At 45.9% G+C, this 27,321-nt stretch overlaps 1 protein-coding gene across 1 annotated transcript in view; it reads left to right on the forward strand.

The window, feature by feature from the left end:
- Positions 1 to 27,321, forward strand: part of GALNT15 (polypeptide N-acetylgalactosaminyltransferase 15) — a 50,342-nt gene that overhangs the window by 17,259 nt on the left and 5,762 nt on the right. The window contains 7 exon segments of the mRNA XM_025376994.1: positions 4,200 to 4,404; positions 11,767 to 11,934; positions 14,423 to 14,540; positions 15,879 to 16,073; positions 22,334 to 22,465; positions 22,860 to 22,964; positions 25,575 to 25,718. Of these exon segments, the coding sequence (XP_025232779.1) occupies positions 4,200 to 4,404; positions 11,767 to 11,934; positions 14,423 to 14,540; positions 15,879 to 16,073; positions 22,334 to 22,465; positions 22,860 to 22,964; positions 25,575 to 25,718 (1,067 nt within the window).

Here is a 27,321-nt window from a genome sequence, read left to right on the forward strand (position 1 = left end):
TTTTGAGACGGAGTCTCGCTTTGTCGCCCAGGCTGGAGTGCAGTGGCCGGATCTCAGCTCACTGCAAGCTCCGCCTCCCGGGTTTACGCCATTCTCCTGCCTCAGCCTCCCGAGTAGCTGGGACTACAGGCGCCCGCCACCTCGCCTGGCTAGTTTTTTGTATTTTTAGTAGAGACGGGGTTTTACCATGTTAGCCAGGATGGTCTCGATCTCCTGACCTTGTGATCCGCCCGTCTCGGCCTCCCAAAGTGCTGGGATTACAGGCTTGAGCCACCGCGCCCGGCTGAGTTTGCATTTCTAACAAGCTCCCAGGTGATGCTGATGCTGCTGTTTTCTGTGGACCACACTTTGAGAACCTCTGCTCTAGTCTTTGGCTTGGGCCTGAGGCCTACATTTCTGGTGCAAATAAATGACCTAGGGACACCCCTCCTGGCCTTCTGGGAAGATCAGAACCCTCCGAGGGAAGCTGAGTATTTGCGTTTTTCTAAGGGGAATGATGGAGAAGGGCTAGGATAGCCAGGTGCCTCTGTTAGTTCTTTCTACGGTCCTCACTCCAGGGATGGGCCCAGCCTGGCCATAGCAGTGAGTCAGATTAGCCAGAGGCTCTGAGAACACCTGGGGTTCCTGGGTGCAGCTGGCTACATATTAGGCAGGACTAATGAACAGGTGCGGGACAGGGCTGGGTCGGCTGGAAAAGTGCCCCGAGACTCTCCAAACCCTCAAGTGGGGCAGGGTCCACCCAAAAGCACACCTGTGGTCCGGCCCCCACCATCTGATGAGCTGTGTTATGTCTGTGCCCCTTGGGAGTATGGAAAGTGGAGGAGCTGGGCCCCAGAGAAATGGGCTACCCCAGAGCTGGCAGCCCCACCAGAGGGGATCTGGATCCCCCTGCCAAGCAATTAGGCTGCCCCCTCCTGGCCATCGCCCCTTCTGCCCCTCACCACTGGGCTGGCTCTCCATCCAGTGGCCCCGTATTTCCTGTTGACACTGGGGTGCAAGGCCTTTTCCACAACCAAGGCCAGCACTGGTTCCATTTCTGCAGGTCCCTCTCCTTTGTGTGCTTACCAAGACCCAGATCCCAGACAAGCAGCACCTTGCACACTGTTTTCATTTAATCATCTTGGCCACCCAGAGAGGCAGGGCTTATCAACCCTACTCTACCTCTGAGGAAAACTGTGACAGAAAAAGGTGCTGCGGGTTGCCCTGAGCCACCCTGATGGGCTTCCAAGCTGATGGTCATGACGGCATAGTGTAGTGTGATAGAATCAGCTAGATGGGCTTCAGGGTATTCGTCTGGGGTGGTAATGCCCACACCGAATCATTAAATCAGAAAATCAAAAACCAGCCCATGATGACCCTTTACAAGTGGAAGTCAGTATTTCTGCTGTTTTCTGGAAGGAAGGAGTTGAGGATCATCCCAGCTTTTGCCGAGAACTATACTACTCAGACATGGGTGCTCTTACCCGCTTCCAAACCCGCTGAGAACACCAAACAACCATTGCAGTCCGGAAGTTCTTCCTTAGTCTATTCTGAAGCTCTCTTGCTAGAAGTCTGTCCTACATAATACTAACAAGGGTTAGAGGTATAGCTACAGAGACCAGCAGTCAGCCCAAGGAGAGCTTCATAAATTAATGTTTGGTGGGAATATCAGTATTTGGCTGCATAGAACAGAAACCTGCTGCAGTGACTTAACCAATGAATAGAGATTTATTTTTCCTTATGGTATAGAAAGCTTGTAGGGCGGCAATGCAGGATTGGCGTGACAGCTCCACGATGCCATTGGATACCCACCTTCATCTGCTTTCCACTTCAACATGCTTAGAGGGTAGTTTTGACCTCATAATCACAACAGGGCTTCTCTACTTCTGGACATCACATACATATTTCAAATGGAAAAAGGTGAAGAAGAGATAGGCAGAGGCCAGTCCAGTTTGTCCTCTTTGGAAAAAAAAAAATAGTAAAATAATAGTTTTCCCAGAATCCTCTCATTCAGTTTATTTCGACCAGAGCTGCTGCCAGCAGTGAGAGGAAGTCTTGGGAGATACGTGTTTTTAGCTGCCCCAAGAAACATCAAAATTCTGTCAGTACAGCGGAAGGGGAGAATGAATGGTGAGGAATATGTTATATTTAGCAATGTGAAAGCCAATGATGTCACTGAGGGGCTGCCTTTCAGATATGCGAGTTCAGAAATGTTAATAGCTTGACTAAGAGATTCTTCTCTAGGGAGTGGACCAGGGCTGACAATCTTACCAGAAAAATAGTCACAAAGTAACAAATCAGCGAAGCATTTTACCAGTGAGACTTGCAACAGCCCAGTGACTGGGACTCCTTTCCTCTACTGCTCAGGACATTGTTCCCCGTGCAGAAAGTCTGTGGTGCTTAGAAGACAGATTCCCAGGGAAAGAGTGTACAAAGTCTGCTGGGGGCTCTTGGGCAGGGCTGCCTTAACCTTCTCCAGCCTCCCCAGAGATCCAGCTACCAAAGCAGCCAGGCTACTTGCATCCACAGTTAAGGCCACCTCTGGGCTGGGGAACTGGGGGGAAATTCTTGCTTTTTGGCTCAGTTCTGCTCAATGCACATGTACCGAGTGCCTACTGTGGGCCAGGCCCTGCACTAAGGGTTGGAGCCGAAGAGATGCATTAGGTACAACCCCTGTCCGTGAGGAGATCTTAGTCCACTGGGCTGGGGGGACTCCCCATTTCCAAGACTTCATGGAGACCACTGCTTCTCTGTGAACATATTGTTCCTTCCATCTCCACTGGCTTGCTCCTCTTGGCATGTGTATACACGGACATGCACACACACACATACACATACGATCAAGTTATTCTTATCTTAAACACAAAACCTAACAAGTTTCTCTCATCCTTTTCATCACCTTCTTCTTCAGCCTCTTTCTCTCCTTTCCCCTATAGAATCAACCTTCCTAAAACACTGTCTGGACTCTTGGTCTCAGTTTTGCATCTCCTGTTTTCTCTCCTGGACCCATTGTGTTGCAGACTCCCCCATCAACTGCAATGAGACCTCTTTGACCAGCACCACTAATCTCCTAGCAGCTGCCAAATTTAATGGACTCGTTTGCCTTTGGCTTCCTTGACCACTGTTTTAGGTCGGGTTTCCTGAAAGCAGGGCCTGAGATGGAGAGTCATGTGCATGTGATTTTTTTGAGGGTATACTCTCAGGGGAAACCTGTAGGGGAGTGGGTGATGCAGAAGAGACAGAGGGAAGAGCTGAACAAAGATGTGGTTTCAGATGAAGTCCAGCCATAGCCTGGTCCCATGGGGACCTCTGGAGCGCAGGCTGCACTGCGGGGTCTGTCTTGCTTTTGACGCTGCAATGGCCAGTCATTGACCATGATTGGGGCCCGGGGCAGCATCCTGCATGACTGTCTGGCACCTGCAGCAGAGACCATTTTAATACCCCAAGGTAAGTCTCCAGAGAAGAGTTCAGATTTCAGTTAGCACACACAGCAGCTGGGGACATGCAAACCAAACCAAAACTGTTAAGGGGAGCTCAGGGAATCTGAGTAGGACACTCTATTAGTCTGTTCTCACACTGCTATAAAGAACTGCCTGAGACTAGGTAATTTATAAAGAAAAGAGGTTTAATTGACCCACAGTTTTGCATGGCTGGGGAGGTCTCAGGAAACTTACAATCATGGTAGAAGGGGAAGCATGTCCTACACGGCAGCAAGTGAGAGAGAGAGAGAGGAGGAAGAACTGTCAAACACTTATATAATCATCAGATCTCATGAGAACTCACTATCACGAGAACAGCATGGGGGAAACTGCCCTCATGATCCAATCATCTCCCACCAGGTCCCTCCCTCGACACATAGGGATTGTGGGTATTACCACTCAAGATGAGATCTGGGTGGGGACACAGAGCCAAACCACATCAGACACCAACAGTATCTGCCACATTCTTGCTGCTGTATTTGGAGAATGTTAGCAAGTTCTCCCCTTTCCTGGTTTTCTGACAGCATCCCTCTAGTTTTTACTGCAGAGAATCATGGCCCACCCCAACCTAAGGAAGCATCTTACATTTCAGCAACAACCACACTGTAATCATGTTTTTGGTTCTTAGGACCCATGTGCTCACCACAGCTTCCAAGAGACAGTTGCTGACAATTATCTTAGTCACAGTCTCATCGGTTGTGGCATTTGTCATTCCATTGACCACAACCCTGTTGATTCCAGGACAACTCAAGTCTGCTCTCAGCGAATATGTGGCCAGGCTGGAGGGGGTGAAGTTACTCAGGAGCAACAAGAGGCTGGGTGCCATCAGGGCCCGGATGCTGGGGGCCACCAGGGCCACCGGGGATGTGCTGGTCTTCATGGATGCCCACTGCGAGTGCCACCCAGGTTGGCTGGAGCCCCTCCTCAGCAGAATAGCTGGTGACAGGTAACTTATTCCCTGGGCTTGCAAAGCAAGACATGGGACTGGGAGAAATAGTCTACAGCATCATCCGCTCACAGAACAACCCACCTACTAATTCCTGAGTCTCCATTAGAGAGTGATCTATTCCCTTTGGGTTTTCAGATGTTTAGGTCTTTTAAGAATATGGAGTTAGAGTTGGAAAGGAGGTTAGAGGTCTTCTAGTCCATCTACCTTGTTTTATAGATAAAGAAACTGAGGCTTAGAGAACAGCTTCTATGAGGTTGCAAATACTTAAAATTGTATTAAATTGCATGATAAGGGTAACACCTTACTATGGCTATCATTGCCTTTGGTGAAAATTCGGCAATTTTAATCAAGCTTATAACATAACCTGGGAAAAAAGTCTGACCTACACTAGGCCGTAGATTACTCACCCGTAAAAAGAAAGCATTAGGTTCTGTGATCACTCAACAGCATTCTTTGTTTCCCCAGTTTATATAAGGGATCCCTAATTTCCTACCTAAGGCCAGTCCTTGGAAATGTGAAGTTGGAGAGGATTGCATTACATTACCCTGTAGACAAGCATCTTAGCATTTTTCTTGATCATTTCTCTGCTCTCCTTCCCCATCTGACTGTCAATCTCTTTCCTACTTCCTTGCTCAAGACAAACAGTTCCTAAACATGTCTAGTCAACCATTACCCTCAGTCTGAATATCCCACCCAGGAAAACTGAAACCTGGTGGCTGGCCCACCTTGAACCACCTCAGGCATACCCCTTGGAGCTCAAGTAGGCATGTAGCAGAGTGGAACCATGATCAATAATTGTTTGATGCTGCCCAGCAAGATAGGATCAATGCTAGAACCAAGCCTATAACTTCTATCCTTCACGCCTACCCGTGGTGAATGTTTATTATCTCACTTGAAGTTCGGGATGATCAATCAAATATAAGAAAAAATTTCTGGACCACATCGGAATGAATCCTGGAGACATAGGAGTTACCATCCTGCCAAATGGAGACGGTTTCAAATGACAGAAAGTAAATTGTTAATAGTTCAGCATTCCATTTTAACAAAGAAGAATAATCAGAACTCAAGTGACATCAAGACAGATTAATGTTGCCCAGTTGCCCAGTTTCATGAGACAGATTGCCTCTTGACTCACATCTCATAAGAAAAGAAGACACACATAAATTCAGCACTAGGACAAGAACTAGGACACGAAAATGCCTGTAATCCCAGCACTTTGGGAGGCTGAGGCAGGCGGATCATCTGAGGTCAGGAGTTCGAGACCAGCCTGGCCAACATGGTGAAACCCCATCTCTACTAAAATACAAAAATTAGCTGGGCATGGTGGTGGGCACCTGTAATTCCAGCTACTCGGGAGCCTGAGGTGGGAAAATCACTTCAACCTGGCAGGCAGAAGTTGCAGTGAACCAAGATCGTGCCACTGCACTCTAGCCTGGGCAACAGAGCGAGACTCCATCCTGAAAAGAAAAGAAAAGAAAAGAAAAGAAAAGAAAAGAAAATGCACAAGCCCTCTGAAGCTGCCAGTTTTGATTGTGTTCCATGCAAAGGACCATCTTGAAATCACAGCAATGTCTATCACTGGAGTCAGACTCTAAAGTTGATCTCGCCCATTTCTCCTCTAATTGCCATCTGTTATCACAGACAGGTGGCTCTCAGAGGGACCATGAGGATCTTCTTGTCCTACCTCATGATTTCACTGTCGAGAGCCCTGAGTTCCAGGAAAGTAAAAAAGACCCCTGAGGGTCACAAAGCCACTTGACAGCTGGGCTGTTTTCTATGCTTCTTTTATGCAGACATTTAGAAATGCAGTAATTAATATCATTAAACTTTATGTGTGTATAACCCTCACAGACTTATTTCATATGCTTTCTTTAATGACCCCCAGGAGATGCCTCAGGCAGGTATTTTAGCTTCTGTTTTATAGGGGGAGAAATTGAGGCTCAGAGAGGTGACATGATGTGTAAGGGCAGAGTCAGGTCTTCTGACTCTGGGTCCAGTGCTCTTTTTATTGTATACATTTTATTTTTAAGAGTTGGAGAAGCTGGTCAGGGAGAAATATTAGTCACCCCTAACCCCACCCCAGTTGTGAGACATGTATTACCTGCTGTTGTGAGTCCCTCGTATCTGCTTCTCACATCGGGGCCCATTTCACAGAGCTAGGTGAAGGGAGAAAGACACGGCAGTACCTCAGTGTCCTAGGCTACAAAGGAAAAAAGAAAATGGGGCTCCCTGGGAAGCCCTTTGTGCTTAAGAGATACTCTAGTTTCCTGTGCCCTTCCCCTCTCCTCTTTTCCCCTCCTGTCTGTCTCTGTCTGTCTGCCTCTCTACCTCTCTCATGGTCTTTGTCTCTCTGTCTCTTGGTCTCTCATTCTGTCTCTCTTTCTCTCACACACACACATACACACACAAACCCACACCCACACCCCCCCACACACACACACTCACTGGGCCTCTGATCCTGGTGTGTTACTGGCTTGCCTTCCTCTTTGGGTTCCATCTCTTCTGCGTGATGTGACCACATTTTCGTCCTCTCCACACCTCATTCATGGCTTCTTGTCCACTGTTTTCTCTGGGCCCCAGTGTCCAGCTTGTAGACCTTGGCAGGTGAGGATCTGGAAGAAAAGCCACCTCTGGTATCTGAGTCCCACTCTCTCCACTCCACATGGCGCTGCTCTGTGAGCTGTGGCAGGGAGAGCAGCCTCATTCAGCGTGTGCTTTTCTCCCCCAGGGACGTTACCCACATGCCTCATGCAAAGCCAAGCTGCGGAAGCCATTTGGTGCAGCTCCTCACATGGAGAGGAAAGGGGCCCAGCTGTCTCCAAGGCTTGTGTCAGGAGACATTCTGTCACCAGATGAGGACACAGTGCCCAAAAGACAAAAAAGGGTCTTTAAGAGCTCTTATTTAAAGAAAGGTGGGGTAGGAGTGGTGAGTGAATGGTGCAATAAGCCACAAATCAGCTATTTCAAAGAGTCGTAGTCTCCTCCATACCCTGGCCAAGGAATTCAGAGCCTGCTGACCAGCCTTTGTTCCCTGTCCCTGCCTAGCAGGTTCCTACTAGCCATGTGGCAACTTTATTTGAATTGGTAGAAATCCTTTCCCCATGACCATTCCTCCTGACTCCCATTCCTCAGAAAATTGGTCATAACATACTGCTTTTATTAGAGTAAGACATCTTAATGCCAACTGTCTGCAAATTGTCAAAATAAAAATGCAAATTTACGGTAACGATGATATTAGAGGTGTTCTCTTGGGTTGCACAGTGCACAACTCCTGTAACTGTTCATAGCCACCCTACACAGAGTCTCCCTACGAGCAAGTGATTTTAGGGCGGCCCTGGGAGGTGCTGATTGATGGCCAGTTTCTATACAAAGTAACAACGAAGGGAACCAAGACTAGCTGTTGTATCCAGCTCCCAGCTGCCTTGTGTTGACCGCCAGCTCTCATACCCAAGCCAAGCAGTGGAAGCCATACCCCCCCGGAAGGATGAAGGTTTCTAAGGGGAAAGGGACAGCCTTGAAAGGGGCTGAAAGATAGTATCATCTCAAGAAGCTGACCAAGTTATCTCTTACTTGAAGATGGGTCTTGAAGATGGGTTTGGTCCCTCTCTGCGAGACATCCAGCCCTTCAGGATCAGCCAGGGTTGCTGTGGGGAGAAGCAATGTGGGGCAGGGAGCAGAACACCTCCTACTCTGCCCTTTGAGGGATTAAATGATGGAAAGCAGTGTAAGAACCCCTCGTGTTTGTGCATGTGAGTCAGTGTGTGTGTGTGAGCATGTGAGAGTCTGAGTGTGGGGGGAGCGAGCGTGTGCGTGTGTGTGTGTGCACGTGTGCGAGCGTCAAGGAGCAGCAGGAGGTCAGGACGCCTCCTGGCCCCCCAGAGGGAGCAGCCTTCTTCGGCTCAGATGCCCCAAGGAAACTCTCCAGCCACCATCGTACTTCATACCCCTCAGCATGACACGTCCTCATATCTGCCGCTGCAAGAGCTGGTGCCAGTCCTGCGGTCATACCTGAGCAGCAAGAGCTCTGGGAAGGGAGAATTCAGAGCCTTCTGCTTCTGGTATAAGAGACTTTCCACAAACACCAAGAATACGCATGAACTTTCAAAATGGCTGATGTATCATGGACCTCGAGGAACATCCAGGCTTAGGAGAATTAACAAGGAATGAGATAAACGAGGGCTTATTCTTTATCGTGGTAAAAGGTTATGGGAAGCTTGAAACTACAGTTAGCTCTTGAATATCTGGACAGTAATGTATTCGTTGATTTCACATATTTCAGTGAGCCAGTCTTTGTTGGTAGCTTGACACCTTCTGTTTGCCTTTTAAAATATAAGCACTTGATCTCCTGGAACTTAGAAAGGCTTAACATAGGATCAACCTTGTACCTGCCTGAGGGTTAAAACTCAATTCACAGGTGAGGGAATGATGAAGTAAGCAGACACTTCCAGCTCCTTCCAAGTCAAATGAGGTAGTCTCGCTATTTTGCTTTACGTGAATTCCAAGAACACCAGACACATCTGTAGGTACAAAACCACAAAGCTAAATAGAAGACTGTGGGTTTTTTATTTTAATTAATCACCCTTTTTGAGTCAGTAATTTAGCCCTGCTTAGGCAGCCACTATCGTCCATAGGAATAAAGACCAAAATAGAAAGCACTCCTCACTTCATTCATTGACATTTATTCTTTATCTCTATCCAAAATGTACTCAGGGAGGCTCATGATTAATCACTGTTGTACACAGTTAAAATAGAGGAAAAAGAAGATTTCAGAAAGGAAAAGAGGGTATTGGGAGTCAGGGGTAATACAGTTATTAGAAGTAAGTTTTACATGTGACTCTGAGCTTCCACAAAGACAAAACAAAAAGAGAAACATAATGAATGTTTCTCTTCTGTTGTACTCCTTTGTTAAGAAGTACACAGCACAGGCTAAGTGCAGTGGCTCATACCTGTAATCCCAGCACTTAGGGAGGCCAAGGCTGGCAGATCACTCTGAGTTCAGAAGTTCGAGACCAGCCTCAACAACATGGCGAAATCCCGTTTCTCAACACACACACACACACACACATGCACACACACACACACACACACACACACTAGCTGGGTATGGTGGCTCATGCCTGTAGTCCCAGCTACTCGGGGGGCTGAGGCTGAAGAATCACTTGGGCCTGAGAAGTGGAGGTTGCAGCGAGTCCAGATTGCACCACTGCACTCCAGTCTGGGCGACAGAGTGAGACCATTTTTTTTAAAAAAAGAGGCTGGGCGCAGAGGTTCACACCTGTAATCTCAGCACTTTGGGAGGCCGAGGCGGGCAGATCACTAGGTCAGGAGATCGAGACCATCTTGGCTAACACGGTGAAACCCCAAGTCTACTAAAAATACAAAAAATTAGCCAGGCGTTGTGGTGCGTGCCTGTAGTCCCAGCTACTTGGGAGGCTGAGGCAGGAGAATGGCGTGAACCTGGAGGCAGAGCTGAGATTGCGCCACTGCACTCCAGCCTGGGCGACAGAGCAAGACTCCATCTCAAAAAAAGAAAAAGAAAAGAAAACAGAAAAAAAGAAATAAATACACAGCACAGAGGTCTAGGATGAATTGACTGTGGGAATGCTTGAATGCAAGTCCCTTTCTTGTCCTTTTATGATTGCTGAAGATGGCACAAATTTCATGCATTTCTTCCTAATTCAGTCACACGATTCCCTAGCTCCTGATTCCAAAATTCCACAAAATGCTTTGCCAATAGCCAAATTTATCCATCTGCCTGATTCATTACACAGTAAGTGGAGACTCTGGAACGGGCTCTGGGTGCCTTCATTTCCTCCCCGGTCTAGGTTCTCAGTTTTCTTAGGTCAATGCAGGGTACCCCCAAAATAGGGGAGACCCAGAGGGATTATGTTCCCCTTGCCTTCCAGCAGAAACAATGTGAAAGAGGCAGGAAAAGCATATTCAGATCCCTGCTCTAAATATAGACCCCACAACTCCTTACACTTATATCAGTTACCTAAAGCCATAGATTAAAGCAGATAATGAAATCATGGGACCACCCTGGCTCTCTCCAAGATGATGGAACAGAGATGGAATTTGATGGTAGTGTAAACACAGTGTGGCTGGTATCTCCCCTCCCAGGAATCTCACTTCTCTCAGAGTGATACCTTCTAGCCACCCTGAAGTTCAGGCCTGATTCATTCCATGGCACAGATTTAAGACATAATTATCATGACAGGCCGGGGGAGAAAATGTGATTGAGATATTGGTTAGGTGGATAGCAGCTCCTGGTACACCCACTTAGTTAAAAAGTATATGACCCACGTCAATTTCCTACATCACTCTGCAGTTATATCTCCAGCCTGTGCAAAAAAATAAAAAATAAAAATAAAATTGGGCTAAAAATCACCAACAGTAGCAGGAAACGAGCAAGTAAACCAAGATTCAGGCACTTTGGTTATAGATACCACATGTTCACATACGCATGCATTGACAGTAGGGACGCTTCCAGGGCTTGGAAATCCTGATTTCTCAAGCCAATCAAGTTTTATGCTACAAGGAGGAAGAAGAACTAGACCTGAGAGTAGGGGTCCGTAAACTCTCTGACATCGTGCACAGTAGTTTTTACATGGACATATAAGTTTTCACTCAGGAGTGGCCCACAGTTTTCCCCTGAATCTCAAAGGGATCAAGGACCCCAAAAGAAGTTAAGAGCCACAGTCCTAGAGCATTGCAGGTGAGAAAGGCCTTTGTGGGAAGTAGTTCAACCTCCCATTCTACAAATGAGGAAACTGAGGCCCAGAGAGGTATAACAGGTATCTCAAGATCACATACTTCATTAGTAGCAGAGCTGAGCCTAGAACCCCTCTCTGTATCTCTCAGTGCTGTGAAGAAAGGTTTTTGAAGAAAGAAAAGTACTGGCATGCTCTTTAAAGCAATGGACCCCAATTCCTTATGGAAAAACATTTTCTAGAACCCTGCTATACAATATAAATATCACACATGTATACAAATATAACAATATAAATATAACACATAACAATATGTAATTAAAAAATTTCTAATAGTCACATAACAAAATAAAAAGAAACAGATGAAGTTAATTTTAATAATATATTTTAGTAAACCCAATAGATCCAAAATATTACCATTTCAACATGTAACCAATGTAAAAATTATTGAGATGTTTGCATCCTTTTTTCCATGCTAAAGTATTCTCAATCCAGGGTGTATTTTACTCCACACCTGATTTGGATAAACCCCATTTTAGGTATGGGTGTCTGGTAGCCGCCATACTGGGCAGCGCATGTACAGACTACGTTTCCAGCCTCAGCAAGTAAATGCTTTATGTCCCTTGTTTGATTCCCCAATTCTTTCCAGGAGCCGGGTGGTATCTCCGGTGATAGATGTGATTGACTGGAAGACTTTCCAGTATTACCCCTCGAAGGACCTGCAGCGTGGGGTGTTGGACTGGAAGCTGGATTTCCATTGGGAACCTTTGCCGGAGCATGTGAGGAAGGCCCTCCAGTCCCCAATAAGCCCCATCAGGTGAGGCCCCATTTCACACCTGCTTTGCCGTTGCCTCCTCAAGATGGACTCTGCAGCCTGCCTGCCTGGGGTCTAATCCTGCCTCCACAGTTTCCTAGTAAATTACTTAACGTATGCTGCAGTTTCCTTATCAGTAAATTGAGAGCAATTTTAGTATTTATTTATAGGGTTGTTGTGAAGATTGAATGAGCTAATATGTGAAAAGCACTTAGAGAGTGCCAAGCACCCAGATGTAGGTGTTACCATCATTATATTGTTGTATTCATAAAGTTCTGCCAGGCTCTTCCAGATAGCATCAGTTAATGCCCCAGTGTGGCAACCTGAGATGGAATCTTGGCCCAGCTCTCTCATCAGGTACAGTGTGGATTCCTCAGGTCCCGTCTTAGCAAACAGGAAGAATTCAAGCAGGTCAATGCTAAGAACCATAGGTCTCAAATATATCCTATTGTATGGGTGACTTCTCACATGTTTGGTTTTTGGATGACTCTTCTATTTAAGTAGACACACTAGATATCTTATGCATAACAAACCACCTCAAACTTGGTGTAAAACACAGCCATTTTATTAAGCTCATGAATTCTGTGGGTCAGGAATTCTGAAAGGACACAGTGGGGTTGGTTGTCTGCCTCCATGGTTTCTGGGGTACATAAGGATTTTAAAAGTTTCCCAACACTATAAAGCCAATGAGAGGTGAATCCAGAATTTAAACCCAGACAGCCAAGCCCTTGAGAACACCGGCTTCACTGCTATGCTATATTTTAAATACAAGGCCACAGTTCATTATTCACAATTGCAAAATCCAAAAAACTCTAAAAACCAAGCATTTGTTTAATAATTCATTAGGCAGCAGGCCAGGTGCAGTGACTCATGCCTGTAATCCTAGCACTTTGGGAGGCCGAGGCGGGCGGATCACTTGAGGCCAGAAGTTCGAGACCAACCTGGCCATCATGGTGAAACCCCATGTCTACTAAAAATACAAAAAAAAAAAAAAAAAATTAGCTGGACATGGTGACACACTCCTGTAGTCCCTCCAAGTCAGCTACTTAGGAGGCTGAGGCACAAGAATCACTGGAACCCAGCAGGCGGAGGTTGCAACGAGCTGAGACAACACTATTGCACTCTAGCCTGGGTGACAGAGCAAGATTCTGTCTCAAAAAAAACCAAAAAACAGAAAACAAAAAACAAAAACAAAAACAAAAACAAAATCATTAGACAGCAAAAGCTGTCCTGAACTGACACGGGTGTCTACATTGACCTTATTTATCCCACTTACTGCTTACTGTGAAAATATGTGTATGTTTCACTAAAGAAATGTTAGCATATTTGACTAAAGAGTGCTGGCCCAGACCCCACTACGACTGATGTGTGGTATATAGTGTATGTCCCTTTTGAAAGTCCAAAAAATTCTGCATTAAAAAACACACTGACCCCACAGGTGTCAGAAAAGGAATGCTGAACTTGTAACATCAAAATCCAGTGAGCATTTAAAATGTAGCATGCACAGAGCTACATATTTTACATGGCTTACCTTTTTCATCCCCTCGAAACCCAATTACGAAACTCTATTTTATCCCCAATTAGAGGTGAGGAAGCTGAGCTCAAAGACACATAGCCCACCTAAGATCTTACAAATTGGGAGTGGCAGAATTGGAAATTGTACTGAATAATCATTACAACATCAGTTTTTCGTATTCTGGTATAATGTAGAATTTTTATAACCTAGCGGCCAGTAGCTTTGCTAATGCATTGCTTTTTCTTTAGTAATTAAGAAAAATCTGAACTCTTAGTCATTTATACTTTGAAAAATTCCCAGAGTGTGGCTGCATTAAAATTTGTTTCTCCTAGATGAAGAGACCCTTTTTCAAAAACCTTCTGACTACATCTTTCTCTGTTTAAAATCTCTCTGAGGGGTATTACGATCTGAATTCCCTTATTAAAGGTTTCTAGCTTCCTGTGTTTATAAATCATTTATTTTTCCCCTGGAGCAGTGGGGACTTAGCTGCTTCCAGGGTCCCTGGTGGGTTCATCATAGAATTGGGGAGAGGGTGGATGGTCATTAGGAAAACAAAAGAGGGTGAGAAAGAGAAAGGAGGAATGAGCCTGACCATGTCGCTGTGTCAGGCCTGGTGCTACCTCTCTCAGGGTACCTTATTTTAACCAAGGCCTTCTTCCCAAACATCTTTCCAGAGGGACTCAAGCCAGAGGGCAGGGGAGCCTCAGATGTGGTCCCTGGGCCCTCTCTAGGAGCAGTACCTGAGAACAGAGTATAAAAGGCCTAAGCAAGAATAGCTCTGTTTTCATCAAATACTGGGATTTCTGACATCATGGCTCTGCTCCAGTCTTGCAATTAAAAACATTGCATTCTACCTGAGCCCAAAGCCTGTTCTTTCAGTCACTGGAGCTCCCACCTGGGAAACCCCAGCCCCTAGCTTTGCCTGCTATGCTCTGGGTTCTGACCTACAATGTCTTGCCCGTCTTCTGTGTCCAGGAGCCCTGTGGTGCCCGGAGAGGTGGTGGCCATGGACAGACATTACTTCCAAAACACTGGAGCGTATGACCCTCTTATGTCGCTGCGGGGTGGTGAAAACCTCGAACTGTCTTTCAAGGTATGTCCTGGACCAAGGGAGGACACAGGTCGGATCTCTGGAGTGGTGTGTATGGTCACGTCTTGAAGGCAGGCATTAGAAATGTCAGTGGGAAGGAATGAGGCTGTGGGAAAATTATGAAGTCATTCCTGTATTGTGTGTCAACCCTTCCATTTCTCACAGTTTCCCATCTCTCTTGTGCTGTAGCTTGGTTTCACTCTCAGTGCCTTCGTGAAATTGACCCTCAAAACCTGCTTCCAGGATGGGCATAGTCTCAGTTATTTTAACTTCTGTGCAGAGATTCCAGAGGCTCTCACACATTCTCTGTTCATAGCACTCTTAGCATCTCAGTACTGTTTTCGCAGCACCCATAGTCCAAAGCAAATACCCAAAGTTCTGTGTATTGAGTAGTTTGGTCCAAACACTTTAATACTTGTCATAAAAACTTAGCACCTTTTGGGCACCGCACAACTTCTCAAACCTTGGAGTCACCCTCATTTCCTGTTCCACATTGCTTCCTGGCATGATACTTGCTTTTTCATCAGAGTACCCTCCGAAAACCCAACCCCAGAAAAATATTCGTCATCAAAAGTGCAGAGATCTAATGCTGAAAGTGTGAATTACCTGAAGCTTATATTCTGCATAAAGTCCAACAGATGTCACCATGTTTCTCTCAGAAATTTAACACCAGACCCTACGAGTTTGCTGTGGCACCCTGGGGTACCTTGGCACACAGTTTGGGAACTCCAGTTTTGGTGTTTCCATTCATATGCTGCTTATCCTAGGACCGCTTCTCCTTTAACCTTTATCCCCAAATGTGGAATGAAAGGCTTCCTGCCAAGTGACCTCGAGCCATTTGAGAGTGGGAGAGCAGAGGGAAATTTCTTGAAATAGTAAAGACTATATCTCAGGAAAGCTTGCTTCTGTCTCTACCACAAACAGCCCCTAGTGCCTTTGTAGCACACCTCACAAGCTTTGAGGTATTCCCGGACCACTGGGGACATCTTTTTCCCTGAGGAAGTGTCCTTTGGGGAGTAGGGGTGCTAATTCACAGGCTACATCTCTCTAAGTGCTGGATCTGCATGTGTTTGAAGGGCTGCATATCCAGGTAGTTGCACAGGGATGGCCCCCTTGTCCCCATTTTGGGACAACTGCCTCTATTCTCTCCACCCTGTCACTCCCATGGCCAGAACTTCCAAATCCGGAAACTCTACTCCACACTGAGGACTATAATTGTCTTCACATTGCGCGCTCATGATTTCCTGTGCATTTTGCCAGCCCCTCATAGATAGGGCTCCTTATTTCCCACCGTTCTTAAAGGCGGAATGCCAAGGTATTTATCTTCTCCCTTCGTGGCAGGCCTGGCTCTGCGGTGGCTCCGTTGAAATCCTTCCCTGCTCTCGGGTAGGGCACATCTACCGAAATCAGGATGCCCCCTCCCCCGTTGACCAGGAGGCCACCTTGAGGAACAAGGTTCGCATTGCTGAGACCTGGCTGGGGTCATTCAAGGAAACCTTCTACAGGCATAGCCCAGAGGCCTTCTCCTTGAGCAAGGTAAGGAGAGAGCCAGGTGGGGCTTCTGTGTCCAGCACAGGGCCACCAGCAGGAGGTGGGCCAGGGAGGGCTCCTTTCTTTTGCCTGGAGGGGAAAACAGAAGATTCTGGCTTGAGCTTCCCTCGAGCTGCCCTGTCTCAAGTGGCTCCTCTACCTGGTGAGGCTGCCCTTTGTCTCTCCGGCTTCTCCAGGGGACATCACAGCTGGCCTTGGCCTGAAGCTCCCTAACATTTATGGGATGACATCTGTGGGATGGGATCCCTCACCTGGGGCCAGGGGGCGGGTTGGCACAGAGAAGCGATGAGCTAGGTCTCCAAGGCCAGGTCTCCTTTCATCCTGAGCAAAGGGCTCAGGGCTGTGAAATTATCCAAGACATGAAACACATATTAAATATACAAGTAGAGTCCAAAACAAGCCACAGAAAAATAAAAATTTTAAACATTTAACGAAACATCCACAAACAGCGCATTAGCAATTGGTCAGCAGCTTTTTAGCTCAGTCCTTCCAGAGTGACCTGTAAATGCCGTTCAGTGTGGGAAGTGGGTTCACAGCTTGCTGTGCTGTAAGTGGGGACTCGGGAGCAGCTCCCACAAGCCCCTCAGCAGCCCACGCTGCTGGGGTGTGAGTTAGATTGAGTTTGCATGCCACAGATGAAGCCTAGCCACTTTAAATGGAAGGACATGCCCGAGTGCAGGGCCAGCCTGACAGAACAGCCCCAATGGCTCCCCTTCCGCCCTGGTCCTCAGGGCTTTGCCTCCTTCCTATTCTAGACCCAGCCGCTTCCCTAAGTGAGAATAGCTTCCAGAGCCTGGAGTGTGTCAGGGCTCCATGAACTTCAAGGATCTTTGTTTCTTTAGCTGGGGAAAGTGTTAACAGTACACAGAATCCCAGGGCTCAACAGTAATTCCTAAGGTAGATCTAGGCAGGCTAGAGTCTCCTCGTGGACCCCGTCAGTTAGCCACACTATTACACAGAGTGGCATTGGCTCCTTTCCCGGTACAGGAGAAATGCTACTAACAGCAGCCTCCTTCATTCCTCCAGGAAGGCATTGCGATGGAACGGAAAACTCTCACAAGGACCCAGCTCATTTACTAGCTAGCATCTTTGTTCTTCTTTAGTCTCCTTCTCCATCTCTATCTGTGGGAAGTGGAAGCATGTGTCCAACTCTAGACGCCGATCTAGAAGCTGTGTAGTCTGATGGTTAAGCTCATAGACTCCAAGAACAAGATGGTCTGGGTTTAAGTATTGGTTATATGATCCGAAAGTTACTTAAACACTCAGTGTTTCCGCTTCCTCATTTGTTAAGCTTTCCTTCCATTGTTAGGATGAATAAATATGTTAATAAATCCAAAACATGCTAGACGAGTGCCTGGCACTGAGTAAGCCCTGCTTGTGTGTTTACTATTAATACCATCATTATTGCCATGGCTACTAATGGTCAACAAAGGTCAACCAAGCACCTGCTCTGTGCCAGGCCCTGGGTGGGTCCTACAGGGGACAGAGAACCATACCCAATGCTTATCAGGTTCCTGGTGGGGCAGGAGCTCCTCTGGAAGAGATAATGTTAACAAAGGTGGGAATGATTCATCCTAGACAGGCTCATGACAGACATCTTTTCAGGGTTGGTCACATCTGAAGAATGGCTGAACGGGTTCAACTCAGACATCCAGAGGAGTTGGGGGAAGACTCTGGAGCCCCTGAGGGTCAGGCTAAACAGTTTAGATTTTATTCAATTAGCAATGGGGAGCAAGTGGCCTTCTACAGTGTTCTGTAGAGGTCCACAGAGTTTCTGTGGTTTTTAATCCCTTGGGTTTCTTTTGGCCAAAGCAGCTATTTTTCTCTCTTGGGATGTCAATTTAGTATTAGCTCTTTGCTTTCAGAGGACATTTTCTTAACATTGGCACAGACTGCATTTATAAAGAATTCTTAAAGAAGTGTTAAATATTGCATACTTTTTGATGCGCCAGACTAACTTTCCACCAGACAGGCTCATTAGGACATGGCATGTTGGCTGTGGCCAGCCTAATGCAACAGTATGCAAATTATTTACAGAACTTCAACCTTCTTCCCACATTGGTTGGTGCAATTAGAAGTACCTGTGAATATATACTTTGTTCTAGACAATTACAGAAATTGGAGACTGACATGACTTTTTAGAGCATGACTGGTCTGCTTTTGGGAAAATCCAGTTTGCTTGTACAGATGGTGATTGCAGGATTTTTTAAGTGCTTGTTTGTATTCACCCAAGTCCTTCATTCTATAAAATAGAAAATCGAGGCCCCATGAGATGGTGAGTTGCTAAATAAAAGTGGGGAGAGAACCAGAAGTAGAACTAGAACTAGTCCAACCTTTTAGTATTTTTTGTCTCTTAGCTCTCTAACATGGAAACAGTAATCCTCAAATGTAGACACTATACTTTTCCAGAAATAGTTGGAGGTCCATAAAGAAGCTATCCTCTGTAGTTCTGTCTGAATTTGGGGGACGGCAGGGATGTATTTGGTATATAGAAGGTGCTCGGCTGGGCGCAGTGGCTCATGCCTGTAATCCCAGCACTTTGGGAGGCCAAGGCTGGCAGATCATGAGGTCAAGAGATCGTGACCACCATGGTGAAACCCCATCTCTACTAAAAATACAAAAATTAGTTGGGCATGATGGCACGTGCCTATAGTCCCAGGTACTCAGGAGACTGAGGCAGGAGAATTGCTTGAACCCAGAAGGTGGAGGTTGTAGTAAGCCAAGATCACACAACTGCACTCCAGCCTGGCGACAGAGCGAGACTCTGAAAGAAGAAGAAAGAAGAAAGAAGAAGAAGAAGGCGCTCAACAAATGTTCCACAAACTTACAAGCTCAAAAAGGGCAGGAAGAGTATTCTGCTGACCTTGAAATCTCCAATGCCTAGTTAAATTCCATGCACGTAGTAGGTGCTCCATAAACATTTATTGGTGGAATGGATGGATGGCAAAAAGATTTATAAACCTGAGATCAACCTTTGGCTCTTGTTATCAGTGGTGAATCTATATGGGTCTGCAGCAACCTCAATTCTTGCCTTCTCAGAAGAAAGAATTCAACCGAGGGGCGTAAGGCAGAGTGAGAGACCAAAGCAACTTTTAAAGCAGGAGTGAAAGTTTATTAAAAAGTTTTCCAGGCGCTCAAGATCAGCCTGGGCAACATGGTGAAACCTTGTGTCTACAAAAATCTACAAAAATTAGCTGGGCATGGTGGTGTACACCTGTAGTACCAGCTACTTGGGAGGCTGAGGTGGAAGGATGGCTTGAGCTAGGGAGGTGGAGTTTGCAGTGAGCTGATATCGCCCCATTGCACTTTAGCCTGGGAGCCAGAGCAAGACCCTGTCTCGGGAAAAAAAAAAAAAGGAAAAGTTTAGGGCAGGAACGAAAGGAAGTAAAGTACATTTGGAACAGGGCCAAGTGGGCGACTTCATAGATCAAGTGTGCGGTTTGATCTTTGACTTGGGGTCTTGTACACTGGCATGCTTCTGGGGGCTTGTGTCCCTTATTCCCTGATTCTTCCCCTGGAGGGCTGTCCACATGTGCATGGCCTGTTAGCACTTGGGAGGGGAGCATGTGCAGTGCGTTTACTGAAATTGTTCGCATGCACCCTTGGGGCGTTACCACTTGCACATTCCCGGAGGAAGGTCATATACCAGTAAAACGCCACCATTTTGCCTCTTAGTGCACATGCTTGAGCCCACTTGCCCAACTCCTGAGATGGTATTGGGAAGCTGATCACCAATTTCAGGTTTCTCTGTCTGTGGAGAGACTTCCTTTCTCTGGTGCCAGCTGCAACTAATTATTGGTTTAGAAAGACAGTTAACAGCTGCCTGACCAACACCTGGTGGCGGCCTGACATCCCTGGAGGTTGGGGGCTTGGGGACAATCCTCCCCTGGCCTACTTATGTCTGACTAGCTACCTGATATACCACTCTGACCTGTTAGAAGCTATTGACCCTGGGAAAGTCATTTAACCTGTAAGAACTCACTAACTGTTGTGAGTACACTATCAAATGAAATGTGAAAGAGTGCTTTGGAGAATAAATGCTAGGCTTACTTTCATCAAGTCTACAGGTGAGGTACCTTTTTCTTCTTATATCCATTTGGGTGTCCATTCTCTGATTCACAGATGTCCATTTTGTTCATTTGATGACTTCTGCAAGGAGAATGGCATCCTTACTGGTCAGTGAGAAGACCTTTAGCAGAGGGCTCCTTTTATTTCTCTCTCTTTTGAACATTTCCATGAATTCATGCTTTGGAAATATCCTATCACTTACTTTGATTTCAAAGTTTCAGTGACATTCCAGCCTCCCTGAAGGTATTTGATAGCATGCATTTACTTTAAATTTAAATAACCAAAAGTTAATTTTGCCCTAAAGATTTCTATTTCTCCATCCACCCCAAAATCCCCACAAGGATTTTGAGATACAGAAATCCTGGGCACCCGAAAGACAAGGCCAGACTTTTGCTGCTCGGGGCATGGACATTTCCTTGTTTTCTCTTCTGTTAGACATAATTCTACAGAAGGGAAAGTTCGTTGTCAGCCTGCCCCTCATTCAAGGTCAAAGATTGGGTAGATTTATCAGTTTATGTCTTTATCAAGAAAAGTAAAGGTGATAGAACTCACATGAAGAAATGTTTCTATTTTGGTAGCAAAGTCCAACTCTGGGAAAGATGTAGGGAGGTTTCAAGTAAACACAAAGAATGCCAAGAAGCCGTCAAGAAACTTATGCTAATTCACTGAGAGGAAAAAGTAATGGATCCCCTTGGTTTCATGGTGGGTAAATACACCGAGTAAACAAGAAATTCCTGACTTAGAGAAGTTTTTCTCAAACTTTGTGTGAAAAAGACTCACCAGGAGAAATGGTTAAAATGCAGATTCCAGGGCCTCCACCCCAAACAACTGTATCGTCTCTGGGGCAGGGCCCAGGAATCTACATTTTTAACAAGCTCCGTGGGCATTCCTCAGGCAGATGCTCAGGGAATCACACTTTGAGAAGTGTCTAGAGAGAATTTCAGTACAACCGACTTACCACATTCCCAGCTGAGGTCTAAAAGAGAGAGAAAACAAAACCAAACCAAGCGCACTTCACACAGCCTGGTTGACCGTGTCTTACTGTCAGATTAGAGGCCATCAAATGGGAACTCTGACATGGCCAGCTTGCTTCCTCTCCCCATGCCAGGAAAGGGTTCTCTCTTTTTTTTGTCTGTGGTCATTCCAACCCATCCTTGTCACCTCTCTCTTCCCTAAAAGTATCCATGATTTGGTACTAAACTTTTGGGTACAGTTCTTTGTATCATTAATATAGCCAAAAACATTAATTTGTACTAGTGTTAAGGATTTGCCTTGATCTCCATCCTAGGACAATTGTATCATAAAGGAGAATCTCAAACAGAGGGGATAGCGTAGCCCAACGGAGTGATTCATTAATGGTACCCAGAGGTGAAGAAAGATACACTTGCCTTGCCCCAACCCCTAGCCCATGATTTCCCAGCTAACTTCATCTCAGTTGCCTATGGGTCAGTTCCTGACTCCAAGAGGCCCATTGTGGTTTCTCCTTACACCAACTTAGGTGCAAAGTTCCCAATTTTGCCAATTTCTGCAGAAAAATCATTAAAGCACAGATATCATAGTCTCTCTCTCTCTCTCTCTCTCTTTTTTTTTTTTTTTTTTTTTTTTGAGAAGGAGTCTTGCTCTGTTGCCCAGACTGGAGTGCAGTGGCACGATCTTGGCTCACTGTAGCCTCTGCCTCCTGGATTCAAGTGATTTCTCCTGTCTTAGCCTCCCGAGTAGCTGGGATTACAGGCATGTGCCACCACACCTGGCTAATTTTTTTGTATTTTTAGTAGAGATAGGGTTTCACCATGTTGGCCAGGCTGGTCTTGAACTCCTGACCTCAAGTGATCCACCAGCCTCTGCCTCCCAAAATGCTGGAGGAGTGAGCCACCACTCCTGGCTTATCATAGTCTTTATAGACTGGAGATTTGAGGGAGTATGGGAAGGGGCTGATATCACTTACAGTCTTGCTGGTTCCACAGCTCTCTGTAGGGAAGATCTGTGCTATTCTGTCCCTTCCAGACCTTCTTCTCCCAACACATGACCCTCCCCACTGCAGCCCTGGAGAACTGTGGTCTTGGCCCCTTCCTTCTGTCCTGATCCTTCAGCTTCTTCCCAGCCACTCTATCTCCAACCATGTGAATTCTGGGCAAGACAAGCTTTCATCATCCTGCTTGTGTCTTTCTCCTCCCCAGGTTGAGAAGCCAGACTGTATGGAACGCTTGCAGCTGCAAAGGAGACTGAGTTGTCGGACATTCCACTGGTTTCTGGCTAATGTCTACCCTGAGCTGTACCCATCTGAACCCAGGCCCAGGTTCTCTGGAAAGGCAAGGCGTGACCCAGGGAAGATGGGGAGGGAGAGGGAAGCTTCCCAAGACAACAACTAGATGTTCAGCTGTTCCATGTCCCTGGTCAACCATTCATAGTTTAGCAGGGCCTCAGAGGCCTTGGGTCCATCCTGTGCCTCCATGCCAGTCTGAAGAACGTGGCTGGCTTTTGCTCCATTACCGACCCCAAAGCACCTCCTTCAAGAAGCCTGTCCCTTAGGGTCAGTGGTTTCAGCTTGACCACACCCATTGTTATGGCCTGAACAATGTACCTTGGGCTGTATACACTCCAGAGAATACAGCAAAGGAATGGTGCCTGACTGAGGGTGCCTGACGGAGGGTGGAATTTGGAATTCACTCCTGTGTGGAGTGAATCCCACGTGTCCACTTTCAGCTCCACAATGCTGGACTTGGGCTCTGTGCAGACTGCCAAGCAGAAGGGAACCTCCTGGACTGTCCCATGGTGTTGGCTCCTTGCAGTGACAGCCGGCAGCAACAGGTGGGTAGTCAGACTTCTCAGGATGAATCATAGCCCAAGAAGACTTGAAAGTGGGTGACATTTTTCTGGGATGCCCCCTACTTTCCTTTGAGATGTCTTCTTTCTGTGGTCCCATGTCCCTGGACTGCCATGGTCCCTCACTGTAATGACCCATCACAGCTCTCCTCACCTCACCTCCATCTGTAAGCACAGACATAGGCCATTGTCAGAAAATAAAAGCATCTTAGTTAAAGGGAAATGGAGAGGCTGTTTGGCCAAACTTTTCATTTGACAAATGAGAAAACTGAGGCTTAGGGTCACTAGCCCAGGGATTGCAAACTCAGAAGCCTTCAAGGTTCAGGCAGGGTTCAATTGTCCGAGGACTGAAGAAGGTAATCGTATCAAGATAAGGATCCAGAGGCAACAGGGTCATTCCAGTCTCCAGCACCATTTGGTCATTAGGAAGGTCTCCTTATATCTTAGGAGTAATAACTTCTCTTCAAAATTTTCAGCATGGAGTAACTGCCCAAAGTGGTAGAAATCCTCCACCGACGCTAGCTGTGGGCTGGTAGGTCCACTTCTTTTCACAACTGGATGACAACCTAGAAAGCCTAGCTTGTCCCCAAGTCTCTCTCTTTTCAGGCTGTGATAGGCACTTTTAAGTTATCACATCCCAAAGGCCCCTAATAAAAACGAACATCAAAGTATAATTTCCTGGAGATATTCACTGGATGAGAATCAAAGATCCTGGGGGCAAAAGACAGCATCTCTCTGAGGGTCTGTGGTCCAGCCCTGCACGGAAGGCTGGCTGAGGCTGGGCTTGGCAGTGTAGGCCCCGGGTTCCTGGGGGCAGGCTGTGGGCCTATAGAACATGTGGGAGGGAGATGCTCAGGATCCATCCGGCCTCCTTTGGCTCTGCCCTTTACCAATCTCCTAGGACATACTGATAGGCATTCACACCTGGCACAAGGGATACAGACATAAACATCAAGTGCTGAGTGAGGAAGCCACATGGTAGGGTGAAATTTGTTCTAGCTTTGCAGTCAGGCATAGCTTGGTTTGAATCTGAGTTCCCTCATTTTCTAGCTGTGTGATCCTGGCAGGCTTCTTTAAATCTTGGTTTTCTCACCTGCAGTTAAGAATAATGCATCCTCTACAGAGATTATTTTGGGTTTGAAAAAGAAGAATAAAAAAAAAATAAAGAAACAAAAGAATAATACAGCCTCCTTCATGCAAAAGGAATATTAGCTCTTTCTTGTTCTTTTTTTTTTTTTTAAATAGTAAGGACTTTAGGATGCTGCAATATTGTAAACTAGATAAGATGAAAGCCCTTCCCTATAAACATCTAGATAAGATATGCTGGATAAAAAAATATGAAACACCCTTTTTCATGAATAAATGAGTTTGCAAGAAAGAAAAGGAAACCTCCAGGGGTCAAAAAACAAGAGGCAACTGAAAGTAGAGGAACTGGACATGGGCGAAGCTGCCCTACCAAGTGTGAGGGTATGGTTACTGCCAGCCTCAGGAATCTACAGCTGTTGGCTCCATGCAAGGGAAAAGTGATGAGAGCCCGCCTTAGCCCATGAGAGTTGAGAAGTCAGAAATGAAACTCCCATAGCAAGCCAGCTTTAACCTTCAAAGGGTAACCTGTCCTTGAAAAGTTTGACTAGAAATATCCACCCCCTGCCACAGGAAAATGGCAAGAAGCTTGCCCCTACAGGGGCTTTGAGTAGGAAACAAATTACTCTCCCCTGAGAATTTTTAACCACAAGCTTGCATCTAATATGGGCTTAGGTTCACATGTGTACTAATTGTGTAGTTTGGGAATCATCAAGCAGGACAAACTATCTAATTGCAGGGCCCAGTGCAAGATGACAATGTAGTCTTTAATTTGACAATTATTAAGAATTTTAAGACAGTGACAGCAGAGCATTAAATCAAATTTATTAAACCAAGAGTATTAAACCCATCTAAGCATGAGGCCCCATGTGACTGCACAGGTCACATGCCTGTGAAGCTGATCCTGTCTGTAAGCCATAAAATTAATGTAAAAATAAGTTCAGGCTGCATCTGACAGAAACGAACAGAAAATAGTCTTTCCAGGACATGCCTTCCAATTAATGTTCACAAGATCCTCACAGTTAAAGCCCCTCTCAAAGTTGTACACAATCCAATACTACAAAACACTGGAGGAGACAATAACCATGAGTGAGAGCCAGCAGATACAACAAACTGCAGGAAAATTAGTTTCAGGAGCAGGTCAGGGCTCTCCAGAAAGACATCAACCTGGGCTTCAGAGAGGTTCCTCATCTGTGCTTTCAACAGTATACTAACCAAACACACAGCACTTTTTATGGCCTCACCTATGATACAGTAAATAAAGCAACAGAGAAACATGCCAGAATGTGTAAATATGAATGTGAGAGCAGCTGGAATATGGGGACTTCAGAGGCTACGACTAGTCTAGCAGCATGTTTTTGGACTTGACCATGAGGTGTGATCTTGCTGACCCCGATAGAATCTGAAGATTGCCCCTAGACCTCAGCTGTATAGTGGGTTCTTCTTACCTCCTCTACAGCTTTGGAGAGGATCTCTTTCTAGTTGCGCTAACAACCATTGCTTCTGTCACAGTACCTGCAGCACAGCAGCAGGAAGGAGATTCACTTTGGCAGGCCACAGCACCTGTGCTTCGCTGTCAGGCAGGAGCAGGTGATTCTTCAGAACTGCACAGAGGAAGGCCTGGCCATCCACCAGCAGCGCTGGGACTTCCAGGAGGTGAGTGATCTGTTCAGAAAGAGCCTGGTAGTGCTGCTGGTCAGAAGGAACTGCTGGTTGGCACTGCATCCTGGGCTGTTCCAAGAGGTCAGGTATTATGGACCTTTGCCTCTGCTTTTGAACTTAGTGGCTGGGCAGTGAGGCCTCAGCGGGAGGAAAAGGCAACCCAGCAGCAAAGTTGGGCCACTGGCATCTTCATGTGTAATGATTTGCCAGGTCTCTGTGTAGCTCTGATGCTGGTCATTGCAGAGAGAGGGATCCGCCTCTTTTTGAAGTGTATTGGCTCAGTTCACAAGTAGGATGGTGAGGCATGTTACAAGGAGCGTTCAGCCACCTTGGTGGTGTGGTTTTAGGAGCAATTCAAAGTCTCTCCGCCCACTAAGAAACTTTAGATATAGATGTAGATGTAAATATATAGATCTATAGATACCACTTTCTTCCTTTTAATGCAAATTCCACTGGAAGTATTTCATCATTTTCATAAAATTTTGACCCCTATTATCCTGGGGGAAAGAAACTATAGATCCTTTCCAGAAGTTAGGGAGGAAATAGGAGGAATGTCTGTACTTAGGGAGAGTGGGCAGGTCCCATATACAGAATCGGGATCGGAAGATGACAATATCAACACTGTGTCCATACACAGCTTTTTCTCCACTTCCAATTCTTCCTGAAATGAGTTGGGGTATTAACATACAAACAAATAAATACACATCTTTTAAAAATTTCTTTTCTTCAACTTCTGCTGGGGAATAAAAAGGATAAAATGACTAAGCAGAATCCTATGCATTGGTACTCTTAAAGCAGGCTGTGAAAGAAGAAAATCGTATGATAGAAAACTTAAGCTAAATTCACAAGAAGTACTTGAGAACAAAGCAGTTGGGGCTTTGGTGACCAACTGAAGGCAGGACTCAATGGGCCCATACATACTCAAAGTCTTTTTTTTTTTTTTTTTTTTTTTTTTTTGAGACAGAGTCTCACTCTGTTACCCAGGCTGGAGTGCAGTGGTGCGATCCTGGCTCACTGCAGCCTCTGCCTCCCAGGTTCAAGCGATTCTTGTGCCTCAGCCTCCTGAATAGCTAGGATTGCAGGTGTGAGCCACTGCGCCTGGCTACTGTTTATATTTTTAGTAGAGACAGGGTTTTGCCATGTTGTCCAGGTTGGTCTCGAACTCCTGACCTCAGGTGATCTGCCCACCTCGGCCTCACAAAGTGCTGGGATTACAGGTGTGAGCCACTGTGCCTGGCCTCAAAGAAGTTTTATAAGGCAAGTTAAGGTCCTTTCTAAATGATCATAAAGGATTTTTCTAAGCAAGTCCTATGAATAAGATACACTTTAGAAACAGCATTTAAAAGTAACAAGTAAAAGATTAGGGAGTAAGATACACCCAGCATATTTCAGACATTAATAAATAATACTTTTAAAAGTCATTATCATTCAGCCAGCAAAAGGAATGAGGTACTATTCATGCTGGCACTGCTTACAATAGCCAAGAAGTGAAAGCAACCCAGGTGTCCATCATAGATGAAGAGATAACAAAATGTGGCATACACATATTATTCAGCCTTAAAAAGGAAGAAAATCCCATCACCTGCTACAACATGGG

This window comes from Theropithecus gelada, chromosome 2 (assembly GCF_003255815.1).
Source record: "Theropithecus gelada isolate Dixy chromosome 2, Tgel_1.0, whole genome shotgun sequence".
In the NCBI taxonomy this organism is placed as follows: Eukaryota; Metazoa; Chordata; class Mammalia; order Primates; family Cercopithecidae; genus Theropithecus; species Theropithecus gelada.